Source organism: Lactuca sativa, chromosome 3 (assembly GCF_002870075.4).
Source record: "Lactuca sativa cultivar Salinas chromosome 3, Lsat_Salinas_v11, whole genome shotgun sequence".
In the NCBI taxonomy this organism is placed as follows: Eukaryota; Viridiplantae; Streptophyta; class Magnoliopsida; order Asterales; family Asteraceae; genus Lactuca; species Lactuca sativa.
In genome coordinates, this window is record NC_056625.2 from 93,237,580 (window position 1) to 93,262,325 (window position 24,746).

General features: G+C 37.0%; 1 protein-coding gene across 1 annotated transcript in view; it reads left to right on the plus strand.

Moving 5' to 3' along the window:
• Positions 1-638: 638 nt before the first annotated feature.
• Positions 639-24,746, plus strand: part of LOC111908500 (cysteine-rich receptor-like protein kinase 2) — a 37,531-nt gene continuing 13,423 nt past the window's right edge. Inside the window, exons 1-4 of the mRNA XM_042900233.2 lie at positions 639-1,121; positions 19,037-19,452; positions 19,848-19,967; positions 20,062-20,177. Coding sequence (XP_042756167.1) covers positions 715-1,121; positions 19,037-19,452; positions 19,848-19,967; positions 20,062-20,177 — 1,059 coding nt within the window. The 5' untranslated portion in view covers positions 639-714. The remainder of the gene's footprint in view (positions 1,122-19,036; positions 19,453-19,847; positions 19,968-20,061; positions 20,178-24,746) is intronic.

The following is a 24,746-nucleotide window of genomic DNA, read 5'->3' on the forward strand; positions in this document are numbered from 1 at the left end:
CCACAAGCTATGCAGTCAAACTAAATGATCTACGTGGAGTAATGAGGACAAAATCCAAGAAATAACAACTTACTTGTGCTTATTTGTTTTTATATCATCCCATTTCTTCTATTACATCATCGTACGTTTCTACCAAATTATAGCAACGTATCAACAATTTCCACTGCTACAGTTTATTAGAAAAAAAAAAAAAAAAATTGTGCATGGTCTCATCACCGGTTATTATTATTATTCACCTTAAAAATGTTGAACACTCTAGCATTCAAACTTTGGTCCACTTCAATTTAAAATGTTTCATTAAAATGCTTACCATTATTAAACCATCTTCACGATGGTTTGACCATTATATATTATTATATACTATTGACTCTCTATTAAATAATGTTTTCATTTTCTGCGTTTAGTTATCAACCTCACATGCTACAGTTGACATTTTTCATGTACATGTGTGGGTGTCTAGGTCAATGCATACATTAAAATGATGGAAATTTCATCTCGGATGATGGAGAATCCAGTATGATGAAACACGTGGTGGCCCTTTTGTCATTTAATGTAGTTTGGATATCTATTCTTTAAATCGTCAACTCAAATTTATTCATCGAACGTTGAATATCCCTGTAGTGCTCTCTTTTCTTTTATAAATTATTTTGTTCATCAAAGAGATATACTCCTCTCCTCTCTTCTTTCCTTTTAATTTGTTCTTATGTGAACATCATGTCAACAGGTTACCAGTTTTCTCGGTGGCTAGCAGCCATGGTGGTCGTTCTATGGATGATTGTGAAGCCAGGCAGTGCACAATCAAACGATAGCAGTAGTAGCACTGTTGACATGCCGATTAGATCATTTTGTGGCCCTGTTGATGTCATGTCTCCTACAGTATTCTTCACTAATCTCAACTCCACATTTGCTTCACTTAGAAAAGAGTTATCCAGGAAAGGTGTCTATTTTGCAAGAAGCAACAACTTAGGAAATGCAGATTCAGTCTATGGTACTACCCAATGCAGGCGATACCTCTCAACAGCCAAGTGTATGTCTTGCTTCGATGTGGGGGTTTCTATATTGACTGCACGTTGCACTACCCAAAATGGTGCTTATGTTATTCTTGATGACTGTTTCATCAGGTGAGTTCTTAATTATTATGCTTTATCAATCTGACACTTTCGATCTTACTACTTGAACAACGCTAAGTTTTGTTTTCAACCTAATATTAGCCGATTATCAAAAGGAAACAGGCTTGAGAATTGATATTTAATGAAAATCTGGTGGTGTTTCTTAGGAATAATTCTAAATATGATGAATGCTCCCAAACCATACACACAAATTCCTGAAGATTTTTGATGGCTATATGAACACAATTGGTGTCGGTAGGCTAATGTATAGGCACTTTGATAGTCTTCTATCTGATTATGCTTACACATACAAAAGGATGAATGTAACCCTGAGATGCATCTGCTGATCTAATATCCAAGATGTCATTCGTTTATATGGAAATGGGATTAAGACCATCAGAATAATAATTTTCATTTCTGAGGCAAATATAATATATTTTGGTTCAACTTTTGCCCCTTTCTGTAGTTAATTAACATTTTACTCCCTTATTACAAATTTAACTACTTTGTAGAGTCCGTCAAATAAAAATATAAATTAATTTTACATAATACATCACTACGAAGTGTTGGATTAATCGGATTTATGAGTGTAGGGGCATTTTAGGAAAATTATATATTTAAGTTTTGTTTCATTGATTTAGAGTTTGAGTAGGATAGTATCTTAATTAGTATAAATATAGGACAGGATGTGTCTTTTCTTAATTGTATTCAGAAATTAGTTTAGCTTATTAATAAAGCTTTGACAGCAAGTAACTTCCGTTGTTTGATTACCTTTAGTCTTACACTTGGTATCAGAGCCTAGGGCTCGTGAAGACGTAAGGCGGCCGGTTTGAGAGTCGGTTTCAAGAAGAGTGTACCCCTTTGTTGCGGGGCAGACGCAGCCGTAACCGAGTTCGATTTAAAGGGGTGTGGATTGTTTTTGAGCACGAGTTGAAGCATCTCAACAGCAACCCCAATTTTTCTTGATAGGGTTTGTTCTAAGGTAAAGATAGACTAACCGGAGGCGCGGAATAAAACGGACGGGAAGACGTCAAAGTGGGTGACTTTTATTCGGTTCGTTTTGCAGGTTACAGAAGATGGTAAAGATGGTTGTGACCTTGTCTTGTTATTCAGTGGAAAAGTGCTCTCGGAACAAGTTCGATTAGGTCGGGGTTGTCAAAAAAGAGAATAAGTTCTTGATCGGTTTGTTCGTGATAAAGGGATACCGACGTAGGTGCGTGAAAAGCGGGCAGGAAGGATTCGTCAAAGCAAGTGGCTTTGGATTCAGTTCGTTTGGCATGATTGAAAGAAAACGGTGAAGCGGGTAGCTTTGTTTTCTTCGTCGGTGGAGTTGCCTCTTTGAAGAACGGTAATCGGAACAAAGGAAGAGAATTGAAAAAACAACACGGTGTGAACATTATGACGGTGAAGTTCAAATCGGATGGCTTTGGATCTGGCCGGGGAGAGGTCATGAATCCAAGAAAAGTCTAGATAGTAATGAACGTGTCCAACGGGATGTCATGGTATATGTTACATGTGTTATCAACAATGAAAGAGAATGAGAGAAGACTTTGGTTGTGACCGTGGTGGTGGCCCGGTGTCTGGGAAAGGTCGATAATCGAGATGGTTCAAAAAGGTGATTAAACGTTGTAGTGAACGAGTGGTATGACCAATCCGATTAAGGGGGTGATTGTTGGATTAATCGAATTTATGAGTGTAGGGGCATTTTAGGAAAATTATATATTTAAGTTTTGTTTCATTGATTTAGAGTTTGAGTAGGATAGTATCTTAATTAGTATAAATATAGGACGTGTCTTTTCTTAATTGTATTCAGAAATTAGTTTAGCTTATTAATAAAGCTTTGACAGCAAGTAACTTCCGTTGTTTGATTACCTTTAGTCTTACACGAAGATCTTAAGGCTCTAAATTATCTTGAATATGATTTTTTTAACTGTTGTCCATCTTTATAATATTAAAAACCACAAGAAAGGGTATGCACAATGGATAAATGCAATTCGTAAGAAGGCAAAAAATAAACCACCTATCCGAAGAACCTAAAGATAAACAAAAACATTCGGGAAAATTAACATGGAGTACTATAGTCTAGCTAAAAGCTCAAACTAAGCTAGCAAGCCTCAAACCCAACATAGAAAAAATAACTCAAATTACATTAGTGACATGAAATCGCGCAGCCAAAGTTACAAAACCACCAAACTAATGAAACCAAACCCACATGTCCATAGAAACTATGAAAACTCCGTAGGAATAATCCAAATTAATCTTTATAAGGAAAGTAGTAGTTTTAATTACTTTAGAAATCTTTTGCTTGTTTCCTAAGTTTTGCTTGTTGATCAAGTGTAGGAGTCTTAATGTTGTCCTATAAGAAGATGTAATGTTTTTAGTTTTTTAATAAGAGAGCTTAACAATTAAGCAACTAAAACCTTTCATCGTTATTTTCGATTTTTCCTTCTTTGTTCTATACTTGCTTCGGTTCTATGCAAGTTGTTTATCAAGTGTAAACCCTAAATTTGGTATCATAGCGAATTTGGTGGGTAATGTCTAACAAGGAAGTATCTCTTAACCTCCTGATGTTGTCAAGGACCAACCACGTAGCATGGTCGATAAAGATGAAGATTTACATGCAAACTCAACAGGTGTGGGGATGCCATTGAATCGAAGAACCCACAAAATATGCTAGGTGTGAAGAAAGAAAAGATGGAAATGGCTGCCATCTACCAAGCAATCACGAAAGAAAATATGTTGACGATAGCAGAGAAGCAATGAGAAAAAGAAGCTCGGGAGACACTCAGAATGATGTACTTGGGTGCAGATCGACTCAAAACAGCCAAAGTTCAAACTGTAAACGCCGAATTTGAGATGTTGAGCATGGAATTAGAGGTTGTGGATGATTTTTTGTGAAGACTGGAGGTATCGTGAACAACATTTGTGTTCTTGGCGAAACAATGGAAGAATCGTATGTTATACAAAATATGTTACAAGTCGTACCCTCCAAATTCATTCAACTTGCATCTACAAATGAAAAACTTGGTGATCTCAATAGTGTTACCTTTGGAGAAGTTGTTGGAAGGCTTAAAGCTCATGAAATTCAAATCAAGGTTCATCAAGAACCTGTGGAGAAAAAGTTGTTACTTACTCATGAAGAATTGTCAGAACGAGTGAAAAAGAAAAGCAATAAATTTCAATCGAAGTAGTGATACAATAATAATAGTTGTGGTGGAAAAGGATGATGAAGAGGATGGGGAAAAGGTGGTTACAACAAATCTAACAGAGGAAGAGGTGTTGGTAACCAACAAAACAAAGGTAACAATAACTCTTCTCAAACTCATGACATGTCGAAAGTTTAATTCTACAATTGTCAAGAGTTTTTATTACACTACTGAATGTAAAAACCCTCATCAAGAATGGAACCATAGAGCTAATCTAACTAAAGATCAAAACGATCTTGAGCCCGCTTGCAGCCCAAGTTAACGATGAAGTTTATCTGATTGAAAAAAAATATTAAATCCCAAACTAAGATCCAAAGAACATATTCCAACCCAATCAAAGGTTTTGTGTCTTGTTGAGAAAGGAACCATAGAGCTTGAATTCTTCACTTCTTCTTCCATTAGCCTTTCAAGCTCCAAACGTCATTCATTAGTATCAAAGTTTTCACCTTTTTGTTCTTCCTAATCATTCTCTAATATATTATCTACAATGTCCATAAAGAACACTTCATCTTTGTGTACCCTATGTTCAACTATTTTCTTCTAACACTTCCTCATTATCTAAATTTTTTAAAAATATCTTATTGTCACAAACCTTGCCAAACTTCATCACTTTGACGATTCTAAATGTCATCTTTTTGGATCCCACTCTTAATGTTTGCTTTGACTCATTAATATCAACTAAAGCTCTTGTGGTTCTTAAGAAAGGTCTCCCGAGAATGATCTGAGTGTTGTCATTTTCGTCGATATCATGGACAACAAAATCAAATATGAATACAAACTTTTCCATTTTCACGAGCAAGTCCTATATGATTACTTTGGGATAACTAACAGAGCGATTGGCCATGTGAATCTTGAATTCAATTATGGGAGATCGAGCTTCTTTAGAATGATGACGACATTAAATAGATAGTAGCTCCAGAAACAGCTAGTGCATTCGTTTTAATAGAATTTTCGAACTCACAAGGCAATGTAAGGTTGCATGGATCTCTCATTTTTGTAGGAATTTTTCGCATCACCATTGCTAAACATTGTTCATTCAAAACCACACTTGAGGCTTTCTACAAATTATTTCAATTCGTGATGAGATCGTTGAGAATATTTTCATATTTTTTTCATTTGAGCTAATGGTTTTATGAAAGGTATATGTATTGAAAGTTATAGGATCTGCTCCATGAACTTCTTCTTCCCTTGCTCGAAATGATTTTGCTTTTCCCTTCTCCTTAAAAGTCCGTGGCGCGGTTTATCCCAAGTCGTGATGTGGTTTCTGCGTAGCTATATTATCTTTATGGGATTTTTCGACCATTTCATTGGGTTGACTGAATTTTGATGGTTCTTTAGAGTCTTTAAGAGTCTGAGGTTGGAATGTAGCACTGGTGGTTACTACATTTACTTGTTCTTGTTAGCTTTCTGTAGAATTATTCGGTAATATTTTTGATATACTTTGTAGTAATAGTTGACAGAGTTAACCGACTTATCTTTCGACGTTTACAACTAAAGCTCATTGAATCCTTATAGTGGCATTGTTCTCTTTGTGAAGCTTCGCGGATGCCTCCACAAATCGAATGAAGGGAGTTTCAAGATCTGAATTCTTTTCTTTATTTTATTTTTCACATTTTTTTCTTTTCGCCAATGTTGTTTTTATTTTCCGACAAGTAGCACACTCAAGCTTTCTTCTTCTTATTCTACTTTAAATCATTATCCTTCATAAGAATGGGACAACTATAATCCTCATGACCGTCTTTCATACATGAATCGTAACATCGATCTTTTCCATACTCAACCTAGCTAGTCCAACTCCTTCAATCTTTTTATTCTCTTAACTACCTCCTTGAAAGAAGTTACATCTAATGTTTTCAAGCTGCTTGTTGACAACATTAGGTGCAAGTAAGAAAAGGTATAACCCAAGGTTACTAATAACGGATTTACATAAGATAAGACAACCACCGATTGAGAGATTTTAGCTTCCCAATTAGATAGCTTCTTGTTGAAATTGTCAATTAACAGAATCCAATTAGATTTTATAGACATGGTAGCTCCGATAAGATTAGGTTTGTGAGTGTAAACTTGACTTGGGAGACTTGGGTGTGAACCTGACACCAGTAGCTGCACCTCCATCTATGTTGACAATAAGAACTCAAATGACAGCTTCTTCATTTCACATGATGAACACATTAAACGATAATAGTAGTTACGGTAGACTAGCTTAACTATAAATAAGAGCTCTAACTTCAGTTGTAAAGCACCACAAAACAGAGATTGTAGTGTGTAATACTTAGAGTGAGTATTAGAGGGTTTTTTCTTTTTCTTGTAATATTAAGCGTGTAAGCTCTTCTCTTTTGTTCTAGTTCGGAATAAAAGTGTGTTTTAACCCCAACAAGTGGTATCAGAGCTTGGTTAAGCTCCGGGGGAGCATTCTCTATTTTTTGGTCGAAATTGTGTTGTCTCAAAAACAATTTCGGAGTACATTGCTGGAAAGGACTCGTTCCGAGGATTCCGAAAATATTTTTTTTTGAATTTTTTGACCACCGGAAGGCGTCCAAATCACCGGTCAAAGTTGGTCAAACCTGCCGGAAAAGTCGCTGGAAAAACCAGTTCGCCGAAGCATCTGCCGGAGAAGAAGGGTGACGTCATCAGGTACTGTAGCAGCACTGTAGTAGTGACGTCAGCAGTGACCAAAGTTTAGAAAAATTGCAAATTGGCCCCTGTTCTTCCGAAAAGTGTAATTTAGCCCCTATCTTTCAGAAAAAATTGCAATTTTGGTCCCGTTTTTCAAAAAAATTTCAGTTTAGCCCCTGTTTCACTTCTGTAAAAGTTCTATTTGCCCCTTGAACTTCTGAAAAGTTTATATTGGTCCCGTACATCAAAAAAAATCATAGTCGTGTATGCCAAAGTATATGCCAAGAATGACTACACTAACCACGTCATCTTCTCAAGCCGAAGTTGAAAGTATTCAAAGGATCGGGAAACACGGTAGTGTTATGTTACAGTATCCAATGCTCACGAAGATGAACTATGCAGTGTGGGCCATAAAAATGCGAGTGAATTTACAAGCACAAGGAGTATGGGATGTAATTAAAAATGCAGAAACGGATGAACGTAAAGATCGGATGGCTCTTGTGTCTATTTATCAAGCAATTCCAGAGGACGTATGTAACGCCCGTAGATTAGGGCTAATCAATTTAGAGACGATAAACGTCAAAAATGACTTTTTAATAGAAGATTATTTAGGATGAGTAATCTTAACTAAGTTGTAGTATATGTTACAAGGATTCCATACATATACAGAACGCCAAAATCTGACTTCGTATGAGGAAGTTATGATTTTCTGAAGTTTCGACTTAGCGGTATGCAGCCTAAAATACTCGATTTGAGACTGAGCGGTTTTTAGCCGAAACAATATAAATGAGAATCGAAGCTCTCATTAATTGTAGTAAAACGATGAAAAGTTAGGCGAGAACGAACGTCAAACGAAGAAGTTATGAATTTATAACGAAGTTTTTCTGTCCTGGCCTACTAAAAATAATGTCAAAATTAGCTGACGGAGTCTAAACGAAAGTTGTAGAGCGTAGTCTCACCTACGCATGGATATAAAGAACGTCGAAAACGGAGTTCGTATGAAGAAGATATGAATTTCCGAAGTTTATTAAATAATTAATATTTAAAATTAATTATAAAATCCGGTATTATCCGAAGGGGAGTCATCGGACTCATCCGAAGTACGCCCAGCGTATAGCGAAGCGTGACGTCCCTCGCACTCGAGTTCTTCGGATGACGCATGCCATGACGATTCGGACGCGTATGCCCCGCGTACTCCGAGGCTCCAGCCTCCTATAAATAGGATGCGAGGGCAGCCGGCTCCTTTGCTCTTTTTCTCTCTTCTCTCTCCCGTTTTGCCTCGTTTTGCGTGCTAGAAGTACCCCGAAGCCCCGGTATCATTCCCGAGCCCCGAAGCAAGTCCCGAGGTCCTTAAGATCCCGAGAAGTAAGATTCCCGAGCCGAAGCTCTGCCCGCGAGAAGTTCGATTTTTGTGGAGATCTTCCAGATCTACCGAAGAATACCACTATTATAAGTCGTAGTGTTGTCCGATCATCTTCTGATCAGGTGAAGGTATAGTCACTTTCATCTTACACATAGATATGAAGTATTTTATAAAATACGTGCTATGTGTACATATATTGTTGTTTATATGTGTAAGTGTGTGGTTACTTTCTTCTAATGCATAAATACAAAGTATTTTATACGAAATACGTGTTATGTGTATATTTTGTTGTTATATGTGTGAATTTATATTCACTTTCTTCTGCTGCATATATATGAAGTATTTGCTATGAAGTACGTGCTAGGTGTTTATACATTGTTTGTTTACTTGAGATAGATGTTGAAATGATGTTTCATACATGTTTTAAAAGATTTAAACTATATATGTGTTTGCATCTACAAATATGTTGGGTAGAACATGGGTAGATGAAATAGTTGATGTGAGAGGAAATAATAGGTATTTTTGAACTCTATGTGTTCACTTGGTGTTTGAACTCAATGTGTTCATTAGGTATTTTTGAACTCTATGTGTTCACTAGGTGTTTTGAACTCAATGTGCTCATTAGGTATTTTGAAATATATGTGTTCACTTGGTGTCCTTGAACTCAATGTGTTCATTAGGTATTTTGAACTATATGTGTTCATTAAGTATTTTAGAACTCAATGTGTTCATTAGGTATTTTTGAACTCTACGTGTTCACTAGGTGCTTGAACTCAATGTGTTCATTAGTTATTTCCGAACTGTATTTGTTCACTTGGTATTTTTGGACTCAATGTGTTCATTAAGTATTTTTGAACTAGATGTGTTCACTTGGTGTTGTTGAACTGAGTGTTTTCACTAAGTGTTTTAGAACTAAGTATTCACCAGATGTTTTGAATTAATTGTTCACTAGGAGTGTTAGAACTAGGTGTTTGTTAAGTATGTTGAACTAAGTGTTTACCAATCGTAATTTGTGGACCTTGGCAGTGGTGGACTTTGTGTCAATTCCTTAGGAATAAATGGATAAAGGATAGTTGATTCTTAGGGTAAATCCTTAAGAAATAAAGGAGATAATGGGAATGGGTATTTGGGTTGATTGTTTGATAATTGAATATAATAAATGTATTATTGTGGGTTGAAAACCCTATATGCTCACCAGGCTCCCAAGCCTGACCCACTCAGTTTTCTTTGCATTACAGGTAATGACACAAGAGTATAAGTTGGTGGACCTGACGAGAGGTTTTGGATTATAGATCAGTAGTTATAAATAACTGTTGTAAGGTCTATTTTATATTTTTTATGCTTTTGGTCTATATCGGAACATGACATCCCGAGGTTTTATTATTTAATGAAAATACATTCTCTTTGAGAAATGTTTTGATAAATGGTTATCATATTTTATTTTGGGAACAAATTTCACAACCGTTTTCTTTAAACGATCACTCTGAATTATAAAACAAAGCATAAACGAATCGGTTTTTTCTGGCCGTGAAATTGGGGATGTCACAGTTGGTATCAGAGCATTAGACTTAAACTTAGAATGCTAAGTAATGATTGTGAGGAGTGTGTCTAAAATATGTTAAGTAGTACACCTAAATTGACACAAGCACTAGTTTATTTTAGGAATGATGCCTAAAAAGTTTTTATGTGCTAAATGTTTTGTGTGATAGCTATATTGATGCTATTATTTGTTCGGATCTATGGTCTGTTGCCGACCAGATCTGGAAACCTTATGTGTGTAGGATTCTAAGCGTATGACTACGATATTAGAACTAGCATGTAAACGTTTCGGAATGATAAGGAGATTTATACGTTTATCGTAATTAAAGCTTTCTTATCTTAAAATTCTCGCTTGGTACACCGAATGTCTGCTTGGATGTACAATAGGTCATGGTGAAGACTCGTAGATAAATTGAGTAAATGGAGGAAATGAAGAAGGCTTATGATAGTGGATGACACCTATCAGAAGATATCGTAAGAGTGGTATCTTGCGTTTAGAGTATGTCTTATGAAATAAAAGTACGTTTAGAGGAGTACGGTACATCTAAAGTACACCTTCGATTAGTAGGATGATGGAACGATTGGTGAAATTCTTGAAGTTGTCTCATCGTCTGGTATTTCCATCACCAATCGAGTTGAAGTAAAGTTGATGATTGAAGATTGAGCAATGAAGAAGTCCTAGTAGAGTCTAGGGAAATTTATTATGATTACTTGGACACATTCGTATGTGTTAAATTGTTTTGTGATTTTCTTGTATGGTGACTTGGTCGACTGCGGGACAATACTTGGGACGAGTATGAGTAGGTGTGAAAGGTAGTAGATGCATATACTACCGGAAGTGCAGGACTCACACTTAGATCAGGGAAAGTCACAAGGTTACCAAGAAGCTAGTGATTGATTCCATTTTATTCTGGTATGTCATTACCATTGTTTCGGTAATGACTAGTAAGATGGTTCTTGTTCTGACCCTAGTGGTCATATTTAAATTTGAGTTCGACTACGAGGAGTATGTTACGTGGTCTAGAGGACCAAGTTAGATGTAACATCTGACTTAAGTCAGAAGGTTGAAGTTAATGCGATTTATAGTGTCGCACTCGTTGTTCAAAGAAGTTTGTAGGTAGAAATGCTACATGCTGAAAATGTGATTATATCACATTAGAATATGAAGGAAGGTATATTCCATTTTGGAATTTAACTCTAAGAGACCTGAGTCTAAGCATTGCATCATTCGATGAGAGGTCAGTAGAGCACGACCCATCGTTTTGTTACAATAGATAAATGAATGTATTTATCCTAAGAAGAAGAAGGAGTCCACAATAAGGATTAATTTTGTAACTTAAAGTCCAACATAGTAAGAAGAGCAGATGCAGGATTGAGCATCAAGGTTATTACTTAGGATGGCGAGATAACTTATGGAGTCAGTATACGAATCCTATTTCGTTGATGATTCCGGGACGTAATCATCCTAAGGGGGAGATAATTGTAACGCCCGTAGATCAGGGCTAGTCAATTTAGAGACGATAAGCGTCAAAAATGACTTTTTAATAGAATATTATTTAGGATGAAAAATCTTAACTAAGTTGTAGTATATATTACAAGGATTCCATACATATATACAACGCCAAAATCTGACTTCGTATGAGGAAGTTATGATTTTCTGAAGTTTCGACTTAGCGGTATGCAACCTGAAATACTCGATTTGAGACCGAGCGGTTTTTAGCCGAAACAATATAAATGAGAATCGAAGATCTCATTAATTGTAGTAAAACGATGAAAAGTTAGGCGAGAACGGACGTCAAACGAAGAAGTTATGAATTTATAACGAAGTTTTTCTGTCCCGGCCTACTAAAAATAATTAATAAAAATAATGTCAAAATTAGCCGACGGAGTCTAAACGAAAGTTGTAGAGCGTAGTCTCACCTACGCGTGGATATAAAAAACGTCGAAAACGGAGTTCGTATGAAGAAGATATGAATTTCCGAAGTTTATTAAATAATTAATATTTAAAATTTATTATAAAATCCGGTATTATCCGAAGGGGAGTCATCGGACATATCCGAAGTACGCCTAACGTACTGCTGTACGCCCAGCGTACAGCGAAGCGTGACGTCCCTCGCACTCGAGTTCTTCGGATGACGCATGCCATGACGATTCGGACGCGTACGCCCCGCGTACTGCTGTATGCCCAACGTACTCCGAGGCTCCAGCCTCCTATAAATAGCATGTGAGGGCAGCCGGCTCCTTTGCTCTTTTTCTCTCTTCTCTCTCCCGTTTTGCATCGTTTTGCGTGCTAGAAGTACCCCGAAGCCCCGCTATCATTCCCGAGCCCCGAAGCAAGTCCCGAGGTCCTGAAGATCCCGAGAAGTAAGATTCCCGAGCCGAAGCTCTGCCCGCGAGAAGTTCGATTTTTGTGGAGATCTTCCAGATCTACCGAAGAATACTACTATTATAAGTCGTAGTGCTGTCCGATCAAATTCTGATCAGGTGAGTGTATAGTCACTTTCATCTTACACATACATATGAAGTATTTTATAAAATACGTGCTATGTGTACATATATTGTTTTTTATATGTGTGAGAGTGTGGTTACTTTCTTCTAACGCATAAATACAAAGTATTTTATACGAAATACGTGTTATGTGTATATTTTGTTGTTATATGTGTGAATTTATATTCACTTTCTTCTACCGCATAGATATGAAGTATTTGCTATGAAGTACGTGCTAGGTGTTTATACATTGTTTGTTTACTTGAGATAGATGTTGAAATGATGTTTCATACATGTTTTAAAAGATTTAAACTATATATGTGTTTGCATCTACAAATATGTTGGGTAGAACATGGGTAGATGAAATAGTTGATGTGAGAGGAAATAATAGGTATTTTTGAACTCTATGTGTTCACTTGGTGTTTGAACTCAATGTGTTCATTAGGTATTTTTGAACTCTATGTGTTCACTAGGTGTTTTGAACTCAATGTGTTAATTAGGTATTTTGAACTATATGTGTTCACTTGGTGTCCTTGAACTCAATGTGTTCATTAGGTATTTTGAACTATATGTGTTCATTAAGTATTTTAGAACTCAATGTGTTCATTAGGTATTTTTGAACTCTACGTGTTCACTTGGTGTTTGAACTCAATGTGTTCATTAGTTATTTCCGCACTCTATGTGTTCACTTAGTATTTTTGGACTCAATGTGTTCATTAAGTATTTTTGAACTAGATGTGTTCACTTGGTGTTGTTGAACTGAGTGTGTTCACTAAGTGTTTTAGAACTAAGTATTCACCAGATGTTTTGAATTAATTGTTCACTAGGAGTGTTAGAACTGGGTGTTTGTTAAGTATGTTGAACTAAGTGTTTACCAATCGTAATTTGTGGACCTTGGCAGTGGTGGACTTTGTGTCAATTCCTTAGGTCAATCCTTAGGAATAAATGGATAAATGATAGTTGATTCTTAGGGTAAATCCTTAAGAAATAAAGGAGATAATGGGAATGGGTATTTGGGTTGATTGTTTGATAATTGAATATAATAAATGTATTATTGTGGGTTGAAAACCCTATATGCTCACCAGGCTCCCAAGCCTGACCCACTCAGTTTTCTTTGCATTACAGGTAATGACACAATAGTATAAGTTGGTGGACCTGAGGAGAGGTTTTGGATTATAGATCAGTAGTTATAAATAACTGTTGTAAGGTCTATTTTATATTGTTTATGCTTTTGGTCTATATCGGAACATGACATCCCGAAGTTTTATTATTTAATGAAAATACATTCTTTTTGAGAAATGTTTTGATAAATAGTTATCATATTTTATTTTGGGAACAAATTCCGCAACCGTTTTCTTTAAACGACCACTCTGATTTATAAAACAAAGCATAAACGAATCGGTGTTTTCTGGTCGTGAAATTGGGGATGTCACAACGTACTTCTGATGTTAGTTGAGAAGGAAACAGCTAAAGAAGCATGGGAAACGCTTAAGATGATGTACATGGGAGCTGATCAGGTCAAGGAGGCTAAAGCTCAAACCTTGAGAAGTAACCTTGAGGTGATCCAGATGAAGGACAGTGCATCGGTAGATGATTTTTCCATGAGATTGAATACTATCGTAACCGGTATTCGATATCTAGGTGAAAAGATTGAAGAAATTACGGTTGTGAAGAAGTTTCTGCAAGTCGTACCGATATGATTTATACAAATCGTAACATCTATCGAGCAATTCGGAGATTTGAAGAATATGACAATGGAAGAAGTTGTGGGTCATCTTAAGACCCATGAAGAGAGACTTCGAAGCTATGGAGAAAAAGAAGGAGGACCTTCTCTATTTCTTACACATGCCGAGTGGGCATCTCGTTCGAAGCAAAATGACGAGAGAAAATCGTCAAACACTTCAAGAGGACGAGGAGGACATGGTAACCGAGGCCGGGGATGAGGCCGAGGTCGTGGATGTGGCCAAGGAGGTGGTCGCGAGTACAATAAAAATCGGAATGACCATAATCCTTCTCGAAAGGATAAAAGTAAAATCAAATGTTTTACTTGTGAACAATTTAGTAATTATGCTTCGAAGTGTCCAAACAAGAATCGAGGTGAGGAGGCGAACCTCACTGAAGCCAATGAAGAAGATCCTATTTTGATGATGGCAGTCGCACAAGAATATGCACACAAAAAGGTGTCTCTAAGAGAGAAGATTTGTGTTAATCTTCTTGCATCAGGAGAAAGTCGAGTCGAGTCTGAGGTATGGTATCTCGAAAATAGTGCTAGCAATCACATGACTGGAGACCGCTCAAAGTTTTGCAAACTAGATGAGCACGTTACGGGTCACATGAAATTTGGTGATGGTTCGACCGTCGCTATTTTGGGAAAAGGGTCGATTTTATTCGATTGCAAAAATGGTAACCAAAGACTCCTTAATGAGGTATATTTCATTCCAAGTCTAAAAAACAATATTATTAGTCTTGGAAAAATGACGGAGGAAGGGAGTCGGGTCATAATGGATGGGTCGGATCTGACATTGTTTGACAGAAACAAAACTATACTTTTGAGAGTTAAACGATCCCCAAACCGGTTATATAAAACTCCTTTAAGGACCGGTAGACCGACTTGTTTTTTAGCAACAAAAGACGAACCAACTTGGATATGGCATTCTAGACTCGGTCATGTTAACTTCCTCGCCTTAAAGAAGTTGTCCGAAAAGAATATGGAAATCGAAGTCCTAAAGATTGTGCACCCAAACCAAGTATGTGAAGGGTGCGTTCTTTCCAAACAAACCTGAATTCCTTTCCCGGATCATGTTGTATTTCGGGCTAAAAAACCTCTACAACTTGTTCATGCAGACTTATGTGGTCCGATCACACCTACGTCTGTTGGAGGGAGTAAATATTTTCTCCTTTTAGTAGACGATTTTAGCCGGTGGATGTGGGTTTACATGCTATCGGAGAAGTCTCAAGCCTTGAGGGCTTTCAAACGGTTCAAGTTGATGGTTGAAAAGAATTTGGGTTATCAAATAAAGACACTTCGAACGGACTGAGGGCGAGAATTCTAATTCTCATTATTTTGTGAAGAAAATGGTATTCAAAGGCATCTTACGACACCATATTCGACTCAACAGAACGGAGTTGTAGAAAGGAGAAATCGGACCGTTATGGACATGGCAAGAAGTCTGCTGAAAGGTAGAAATGTTCTGGGAGAGTTTTGGGGAGAAGCAGTTAGTCATGCAGTTTATCTTCTCAACCGCCTGCCAACAAAAGCACATCCCGACAGGACGCCTTATGAAACATTGTTTGGCAAACAGCCCAACCTTGAACATCTAAAAGTTTTTGATTGTGTTGCTTTTGCTAAACTTGTAGGTGGTCACTTGAAGAAGCTTGATGATCGAAGTAAAAAGATGGTGTATTTAGGTGTGGAAGATGGAACTAAAGGCAACCGCTTGTTCGATCCGCAAGACCAAATGTTTCGAATTAGTCGCGATGTTGTTTTTGACGAAAAAGAAGAATGGAATTGGTACAAAAACAAAGAAGAAGAGATGGAGACTCCTAAGACCTTTACCATAATTGAACCACAACCCCAAATACACCTCGAAACACCTCAAAATAACCCCGAAATCAACCAGGAACAACCAAACAGTCCAGGAATCGATGCTATCCAAGTTGAACAACCATATGCTGAATTTGACAAGCCTGAACCAGCTCCACAAACTCCTGTCTCAGCCCTGTTTTCTTCTACCTCGCCCCATATGGAAATCCCTTCTAGTGAGATTGGGCCAAGGGGATTGCGTCCATTAACCAAAATTTATTCCGAAACCGAAAATGTATTCCTTGAACCCGGAGAACTGTTGATGATTGCAGCGGATCAACCCTTGAATTTTAAAAAGGCGGTAACCTCTAAGGCATGGCAGGAGGCTATGCAAACAGAGTTGGATGCAATCGAGAAGAATAAGACATGGAAACTTACCGATTTTCCACCCAGACACAAAGTAATCGGTTTGAAATGGTTGTTCAAAGTGAAGAAAGACAACTTGGGAAAAGTAGTGAAGCATAAAGCTCGACTTGTAGCAAAAGGATTTGTACAAAAGGAAGGAGTCGACTTTGATGAAGTTTTTGCACCGGTAGCATGACTTAACACCGTAAGGCTCATTATTGCCTTTGCAGCTCAACATGGGTAGGTTGTCCACCATCTCGATGTCAAGTCGGCTTTTCTCAATGGAGATCTCAAAGAGGAGGTTTATGTCACCCAACCAGAAGGATATGTTGATAAATCAAACAGTTACAAGGTGTTCAAGCTTAAAAAGACTTGGTTTTACAAAAAGTTCACAAGACCCAGCTGTTTACAAAAGGAGCTCAAAAGACAAAATTCTTATTGTTGGTGTCTATGTTGATGACTTGATCATTATCGGGTCGAACACTAACGATGTTGTCGAATTCAAAGAACAAATGAAGAAAGAATTCGAAATTAGTGATTTGGGATTACTTTCTTACTACCTTGGAATCAACTATGGAAGAGGTCGTGAAATTGAAGATTTGGTTGGTTTTACAGATATTGATCTTGGAGGTGACCCTGTTGATAGCAAGAGCACAAGTGGAATGAGTTTCTATCTAGGAAGAAATGTGATAAATTGGCAATCCCAAAAGCAAAAGACTGTTGCTTTGTCCACATGTGAAGCCGAGTTCATGGCAGCTACAACAACAGCATGTCAAGCCATTTGGCTTGCTAATCTTGTGAAGGAGCTCACGGGACATCATATCATGCCTATCACCTTATATGTCGATTACAAGTCAGCTATCACATTGATGAAAAATCCCGTGTTTCATGGTTGAAGAAAACACATTGACATTCGTTATCACTTCATACGAGATGTGTTGAACGTGGGCAAATTATAGTGGAATATGTCAACTCGAAGGATCAACAGGCGGACATCTGTACAAACGCTTTAGCATACGTCAAACATAGTGAAATGCGAAACATGATCGGCGTGACGAATCTCGAGCCAAGTTCGGTTTAAGGGGGAGAATGTGAGTGTAAACCTGACTTGGGAGACTTGGGTGTGAACCTGACACCAGTAGCTGCACCTCCATCTATGTTGACAATAAGCACTAAAATGACAGCTTCTTCATTTCACATGATGAACACATTAAAAGGTAATATTAGTTATGGTAGACTAGCTTAACTATAAATAAGAGCTCTAACTTCAGTTGTAGAGCACCATAAAACAGAGAGTGTAGTATGTAATACTTAGAGTGAGTATTAGAGGGTTGTTTCTTTTTCTTGTAATATTGAGCATGTAAGCTCTTCTCTTTTGCTCTAGTTCGGAATAAAAGTGTGTTTCAACCCCAACAAGGTTTACTCTTAAAAATAATTTTTGAATTTTGGTGGGCGTTGTCTGACTCTTCGCAGTCAAAATCCCTAATTTTTTTAATCACGTCGTTGTTCTTTCTGCCCAACGCTCTTGGTTTCCACGCGCTTCTTGTAACATCTTCCATGGCCGGAGTCCTCTCCAATGTGTATTGGTTCTCTTCATGAAGTTGTTCATCGATTAATTTGTTCTGGTCATTCTCTGAACCAGAAGCATCATTGCTACTAGCATCAATTTCTGATAAACATGGTGCTAGATTTTTGGATTCCCCTTTGTCCTCAATAACAATGATTTCGAATCTGACTCCGTTGACAATGACTGCGAATTTGCTTTGAATCCATTGTCCTTGGTTGGTGGAGATCACAACCCTTCATCTATCTCTATTTTTATCCCCGGGATTACAAATTTCTTCTTCCAAGACTTCACCCCAACATCTAGCAACTTTTGTCAGCCAACCACCCATCCGGGGGCATGCCTAGGATTGATAAACATGCTAGCCTTTCTTTAACATAGTACCATGGATACTATTCTTGCAAGCACGAGAACCACAATTTTCATTTCAAGTCTCCCAGATAAACCAATTCGATATCGTTAATCCACTCCATTTCTTTGAGCAGCTTTATATTTTTTAGTATATACAAAGATTTAGCAACCCCAGAAAGCGTACATTCCAATGGTAGCATCTCTTGATCTGGGGACTCTGATGCAATTTTACCCGTATTCAAACCCCTTTATGTTCGATTTAGGTTGTCATTATCTATGAGATCTTCTTCCAACTGAAGTTATCAAATGCCTTCTTAAAGTCACCTTTAAAGATAACATTTTCTTCTTTCTCCTCTTAGTCCATGGAATAACATCATTCCACTGCTCAAATAATGAATTAAGTTGTTGGGTTAACTCATTCACAATTTGAACAATTTCAAAATACAACATTACTAAATTTTACATTAATTCAACACAACAGTTGGTTGGGCATAAAAGATGTTGTTTGTCTAATGACAAATAGTTTTATTTCTTGTTAGTTTTAAAGATCTTAAACAATATTGCTTGACTAGTTTATTTGTGTTTCATCAAATGTAAAAAGTTCTCATTTATCTGGGTTTGAAATCCATTCTTATCAGCTACTTACCTAACTCATGTAATCACACTTGAGTGCTTGTTTATTAGCTTCTTTTTAGTTTAATAAATTCTGCTAATCATAAAATATTTAGAAATGTTAGTACTCTAAATGTTCCTTAATCCATATGTAATGTGTATTCTAAAATGTGGTCTAGAAACTAACATTCTAATATTCGTTTAAACCATTTGTGATCTTTGTTTTAGTGTATTATCACTCTTCATTTCTTTTTCCTTAAGGTATCAGAACTACCAAAATTACTACGATGATCCAACAGTGATAGAGGATGTAGGAGTGACTTCAGCTGGAATATGTGGTAATCAATCAACATCTGAGCCATCAACCTTCAACAAATTTATGGAGGAGTTTTTGTTAGATATTCAAGTTGCCACACCAAGAACTTCTAACTTTTATGTTGCATCTACGACAACACGCTCAAGTGGGAATGCAACATTGTACGCAATTGCACAATGCATTGAAAACACAACTCAAAATATTTGCCAAGACTGTCTGGATACAGCATATAACAATTTAGTAGATTGTCTCCCTAATACCGAAGGAAGAGCTATTAATTTGGGGTGTTTTATGAGGTATTCTGGCACACCATTTTTTAAAGATAACCAGACAATTGACATCACGTCTTTTCTACAAGAAGGTAATATTTGTATATGGATGTAAATTCTGAGATTCACCAGGAAGGACTTTTCCCTTTCTTATTTTAATTTTTTTACTTACTATTTCAGACCAATAAACTTGTTATTTTTTTAATAAAAAAACGCCATTGTTGCCTAAATATACATACACACTTGAGTTTATGATAATGGTCGAATGACTCTATTCTAGCTATTCGCATCCTTTTACCAATTCAAGTGTTAGTTTTGTGTTTTTGCAAATCTATTTGATGTTTAAACATGGAGAGCCAAGTATAATGGATTAAAATAAGCATCACCCAAAAGTTTCTTCGCTACTTCACCGTTAAAATATGTTTATCCTCACATTTAGTCATGAGAATAACCTAACAAAAATAATTTCTATCATTGTATGTTGCAGAGAGTTCAAGCAAATTAGGCATGATTGTTGCAGTAACAGTCGGTGGAGGCATATTCTTTCTTATGCTTGTTTTCTCACTATGGTATCGACTACCAAAAAGATCAAAGGCAATTGAAGAAGGTGACAACTTGAATTCTATTCAAATTCATTAACTAGTATAAGAATTAGGAAATCATATCTAATTGCATGTATGTTTGCCATTTCATATAAATAGATGCTTCTGAGCTACAAGGGGCAGTAAATTTCAGCTATAAAGATATGAAACTAGCAACTGGAAATTTTAACGAAGAAAATCGAATAGGGAGAGGAGGATTCGGTGAAATGTATAAGGTAATAGTATACAATATTTTATTTAGTTTTTGAACAGCAAAATGATTTTCATTAAAAAAAACCACCTACATACCATAAATGAAAACACCAACACCACTAAAAGGAAGCTAATGAACATAGCAAAGTCTCTAAATTTGAACAAGAAGAACACAAAGATTGACAAATTAATCTAAAAAAGTACCAAGCCACTATGGTCAATACCGCCAAAACATTGGTTAGCAAAATACGTAACTTTTTTAGGGATATTAGTAATCTAACCATAATTTAATCTGTATTTGAAGAAAAAATAACCAAAAAAATTATTACTTTAGAAAATAACCACCAAGTCCAAAATTGAGGATTCCAGACTAAGAAAAAAGACAATTAAAAAAAATCAGACTGACATTCCGGGATTCTAGAAAAATATTCTGGATTTATGACTGAAATTTTGAAATATGGAGAAAGAAAAAACTCCAAAATTACAAGAAGAAGTCCGAAAACTGATTAATAATTTTGGTATTTCTAGATAAAAATTAGTTTTTACTAAAATATAACATAGATATATACAATAATATGGCTTAAAATCAATCATATCAGTGAAAAACATTGACAATAAATATTTCGAAGTATACATGTGGGATATAAGTGGAGAAACTTCTTTAACAGTTAATGCAAAAAAACAAAAAAACTTCACAAATTTAAAAAACAGTCCGAGGCCTACGAGAGAAAGAGACCATTTCTCAAAGCGATTTTTTTTTCTTTAAACGCATTATAAATGATCACTTTACATTTGTTACTTTTTTTTTCGTAAGTTTTGAACCTTTTGATAATTTCATCTATTATAATAACGTATCAAAAGCTAACAGCAGATTTAACAACTTATCTAATTTTTTTGTCATGCTAGCTTTTTACATAATGCTATTTGTAACCGATAATTTGCAAACATCCGCGAAACGATATCCTACCGAGAACTCGGTGCTATTAACTTCAATATATATATATATATATATATATATATATATATATATATATATATATATATATATATATATAGGTGGGTTCAATTGAGAAAAATAAAAAAAGTTGAGAATAGAGGAATCATTCTCAGCCACTCATTTTATTCAAGCATAAAAAGACACGGTGACAAACTTGTAAATATGAAAACAACTTTAAATCTCAAATACGTATCTGTAGTTCAATCCCATTCATCGTTCATCATCCAAATTTTTTCTCCAACTTTCAACAATCATCAAGATTTTTTCAATTAAATCATCATCAACATCATCCAGTTCTAATCAATCATTGGTCTTCGTCAATAATCAATACGATTCAACAGTTAACAAAAAAAATTCGTTTTTGGTTCTTTTAATTCAACCTTCAATTGTGCTTGAATACGATCAGATCTTGAACATCTATGATTAATTATACTCCCAGCATTATTAGATCAACATCATCGATAATCAACAAAAGTCCACTTCATATCATTCATTCAACATCGATTATCAAAATTGAGGTGTTTGCGGTTTTTAAATTTCAAAACCCGAGACGACACTTTCTTTCACCCGTTCGTTCAAAAATAATATTAAAATAATCAAATGAACTTATTTTTCCCAAAACAAGTAAAAGTGAACTTGACTTATAATATGATGTGATTGACTGCTAGGGTTTGACCGAATGGAAATTTCGAGTTGTCACATCATCCCCCTATTAAAGGGAATTTCGTCCCGAAATTAGAATTTAGGTAAGGAAGTAGGTATGAATGATCGAGTCAAGAGGTGGAAACTTCCTAATCGATTGGTTCTAGCGCTCCTAAGTGAAATCGGGTCCTCGGTTGGTATCCCAACGAACCTTCACTAACGGGCGACTGCGTTGCTTCGTCCGCTTGACCTCTCGGTCGAGGGTCACTATGGTTCTAATACGAAGGCGAGGATCTCGACGAGTGGACTTAGAAGAGTCGTAACGGAAAGGTATGGTTTCACGATTGAGACGCGAAGAGTAGAATGTACGTTACTGAGTTCGCGGAGTAGGTCTAGTTTACGAGGTACTGGACCGATTCTTGTAAAAATCTCGGAGGTCCTAACTATATTGGATTTAGCATTCCACGCTTTCCGAAGCGTATTAAGCCATTCCTAGCGTGAGATTTCCTAAAGAACTTGGTCTCTCCCTCGGAATCTCCAAGGTTTCCTTTTCTTGTTTAACTTCCCAGTCAAGGGCCACTCCTTGCTGGGTCAAGGTCGTATGGTTTTCTGTGATTTGCGAGGGGTTTTGGATGAACAAAGACAATAGGTCTATAAGACCTAGAATTTGGCGAATTTTATCGGCGTCTACGGTGCCAATCAATTCCCAACGGTTTCAGATAAATTGCGAGAGTATTGAAAAATTTCCACATCACTAATAGTGTGTCTTAGGAAATTTTGACTCTTCAATTCCAAAACTCGAGTTCAGAGAACTTTGCGAAAAGTATCTCCGAGGGGTAATGTTTCCAGGGGTTCCTTCTTACAGCAAGGGTAGATAAGTAAGTCATTATATGGAGAAATGACGAACTGATCCAAGTAAGAAAGACAGGCCCTATTCATTAAACTCATGAATACTATAGGCGTATTGGTCCTATCCGAAGGGTATCACTATGGACTCGATGTGTCCGCATTGAGTTCAGAAGGTAGTCTTTCGGACATCCTTCCCTAACACTCGAACTGGTGATATTCGGATCTCAGGTCCATTTCTGAAAGTAATTCTTTCCTTGCGTTTGCTCAACCAGTTCATCTATGCGAGGCAGAGATAACGATTTCTAATGAAAAATCTTGACGGAGTCCTCGATATCTGAGGTACATACGATGCAATCCGTCGATCTCTGGAAGAATAAGACCGGATTTCTCCAGGGTGAGAAGCCTAGTCTTCTAATTCTATTTCTGTGTAGTTCGTTAAGTTGTCCGGGCTGTTCTTGTATCTCCGTAGGTGTTTAGACAGTAGGGCGATCGGTTTACAGGAGTTCTACTGGATTCTAAGTTTGTTCACATGACGATGCGATTACTCGTAGGCTTGGTCAATTCTCCGTCCTGAGGTTCATGTTAGAATTAATATATGGTTTCACAATCACAATCTCGTGTATACGAGTCGTATATAATTAAGATTAAAAAGGTAGTCGAATAACTGATTCTTCTTTAAGCTCACATCCCATCGAGGAAAAAGAAGTTAAAGTGGAATCATCAATTCTAAACCTATAGAACCTTGATTATATATCACTCTTATGTATACATTCCTCAGTGATAGGTCAACCTCATGAATCCTTGGATTAAACTTGAAGTACTGCACGATTGGTACTTCGTGGATTTCTTCGGAAAAGAAAAGAACTATGAGGTACTCCATGCATGAGTACTTCGGTGTTCTGATATGACGGCTTCGCTGGAAAAGCGATCTCGAAGAAAGAGATGTACGTGTGAAGGTAATTGTTTCTTGATGACGGCATGATTCTGTTAGCATGAAAGATAAGGATTTTGTGAGCGATTTTGGTTGACCCTAGATGTACTTCGATTGCTCAAGAAAAGAGGAAGAGTGTGTTCTTGAAAGTTTGACCTACATCCCTATGATGCAGTCCTAGCACGGAATGGAAGTATGTTCGTGAAGGTTTGACCTACATCTCCATGATGCAGTCCTAGTACTGAGTGGAGGTGTGTTCATGAATGGTTGACCTACATCCCTATGATGCAGTCCTAGTAATGGAATAGAAGTAAGTTCGTAGAATGGTCTCAAGTCGTTTGTCGTTCAAGCCGAGGTATAGTTGGTTGGTGAATAACATGATCCAACCACTGAAAGAGACTTGGAAATGTCTCCAGAGCTAAATTACTATAGTCCAATCACTTGACTAAAGCATGTTTCAGATAGACTCCAATGAAAGTATGATAAGAGTACTTGAATGAAGAATGACTCAGAAGTTAGCCAGCTGTCAATATCTTTGATATTCACGATGTAAAGATTCGGGAAAATGACCTTGTAAAGGTCTTACATCATATCCAGAGAAGATAGTTCTTGACAGCATAAAGACCTAACAAAAAGTACTTACAGTACAAGATAATTTCATAGAAAATGCCACATCGGGCATAGACAGAAAAACGATTCCTTTTAATAAGGAAAATAAAGTAAAGCGTCTACTACTGGCAACGGTCATCCCTCTGGTGAACTCTCAGTTCAGCCAATTGACGTTCCACGTCAAGTAGGTGTCTTTCGTACACCCTCTGGCGTACTCGGAGCTCTATTACTTCGGCTCGTGATTCAGCCAGTGCTTGCAGCAGGGTTTCATGGTTTCTCTCAGATCTCTCGTGAGCATCTTCTAGATGAATGGTGCGGAGGGTATGCATTCTCACATCGGCGACAACTTCGGTAATCTGATGTAGGGCAGTCCTGCCTTGAATCTCATTCCGGGCCACTCTGCGGACCAAGATTGGCAAGGTTCTGTCTGCTGAGCCCCCATTGCTTAGGTCATAAAAGCTTCGGTCACCATCAAATGGCATGGGCTGATCTTATTCTTGGCTCCATGTTTCCAAGCATTCCACCCATGGAGGCGTCGGGCCATGAAAAGCCGGACGAGGGTTA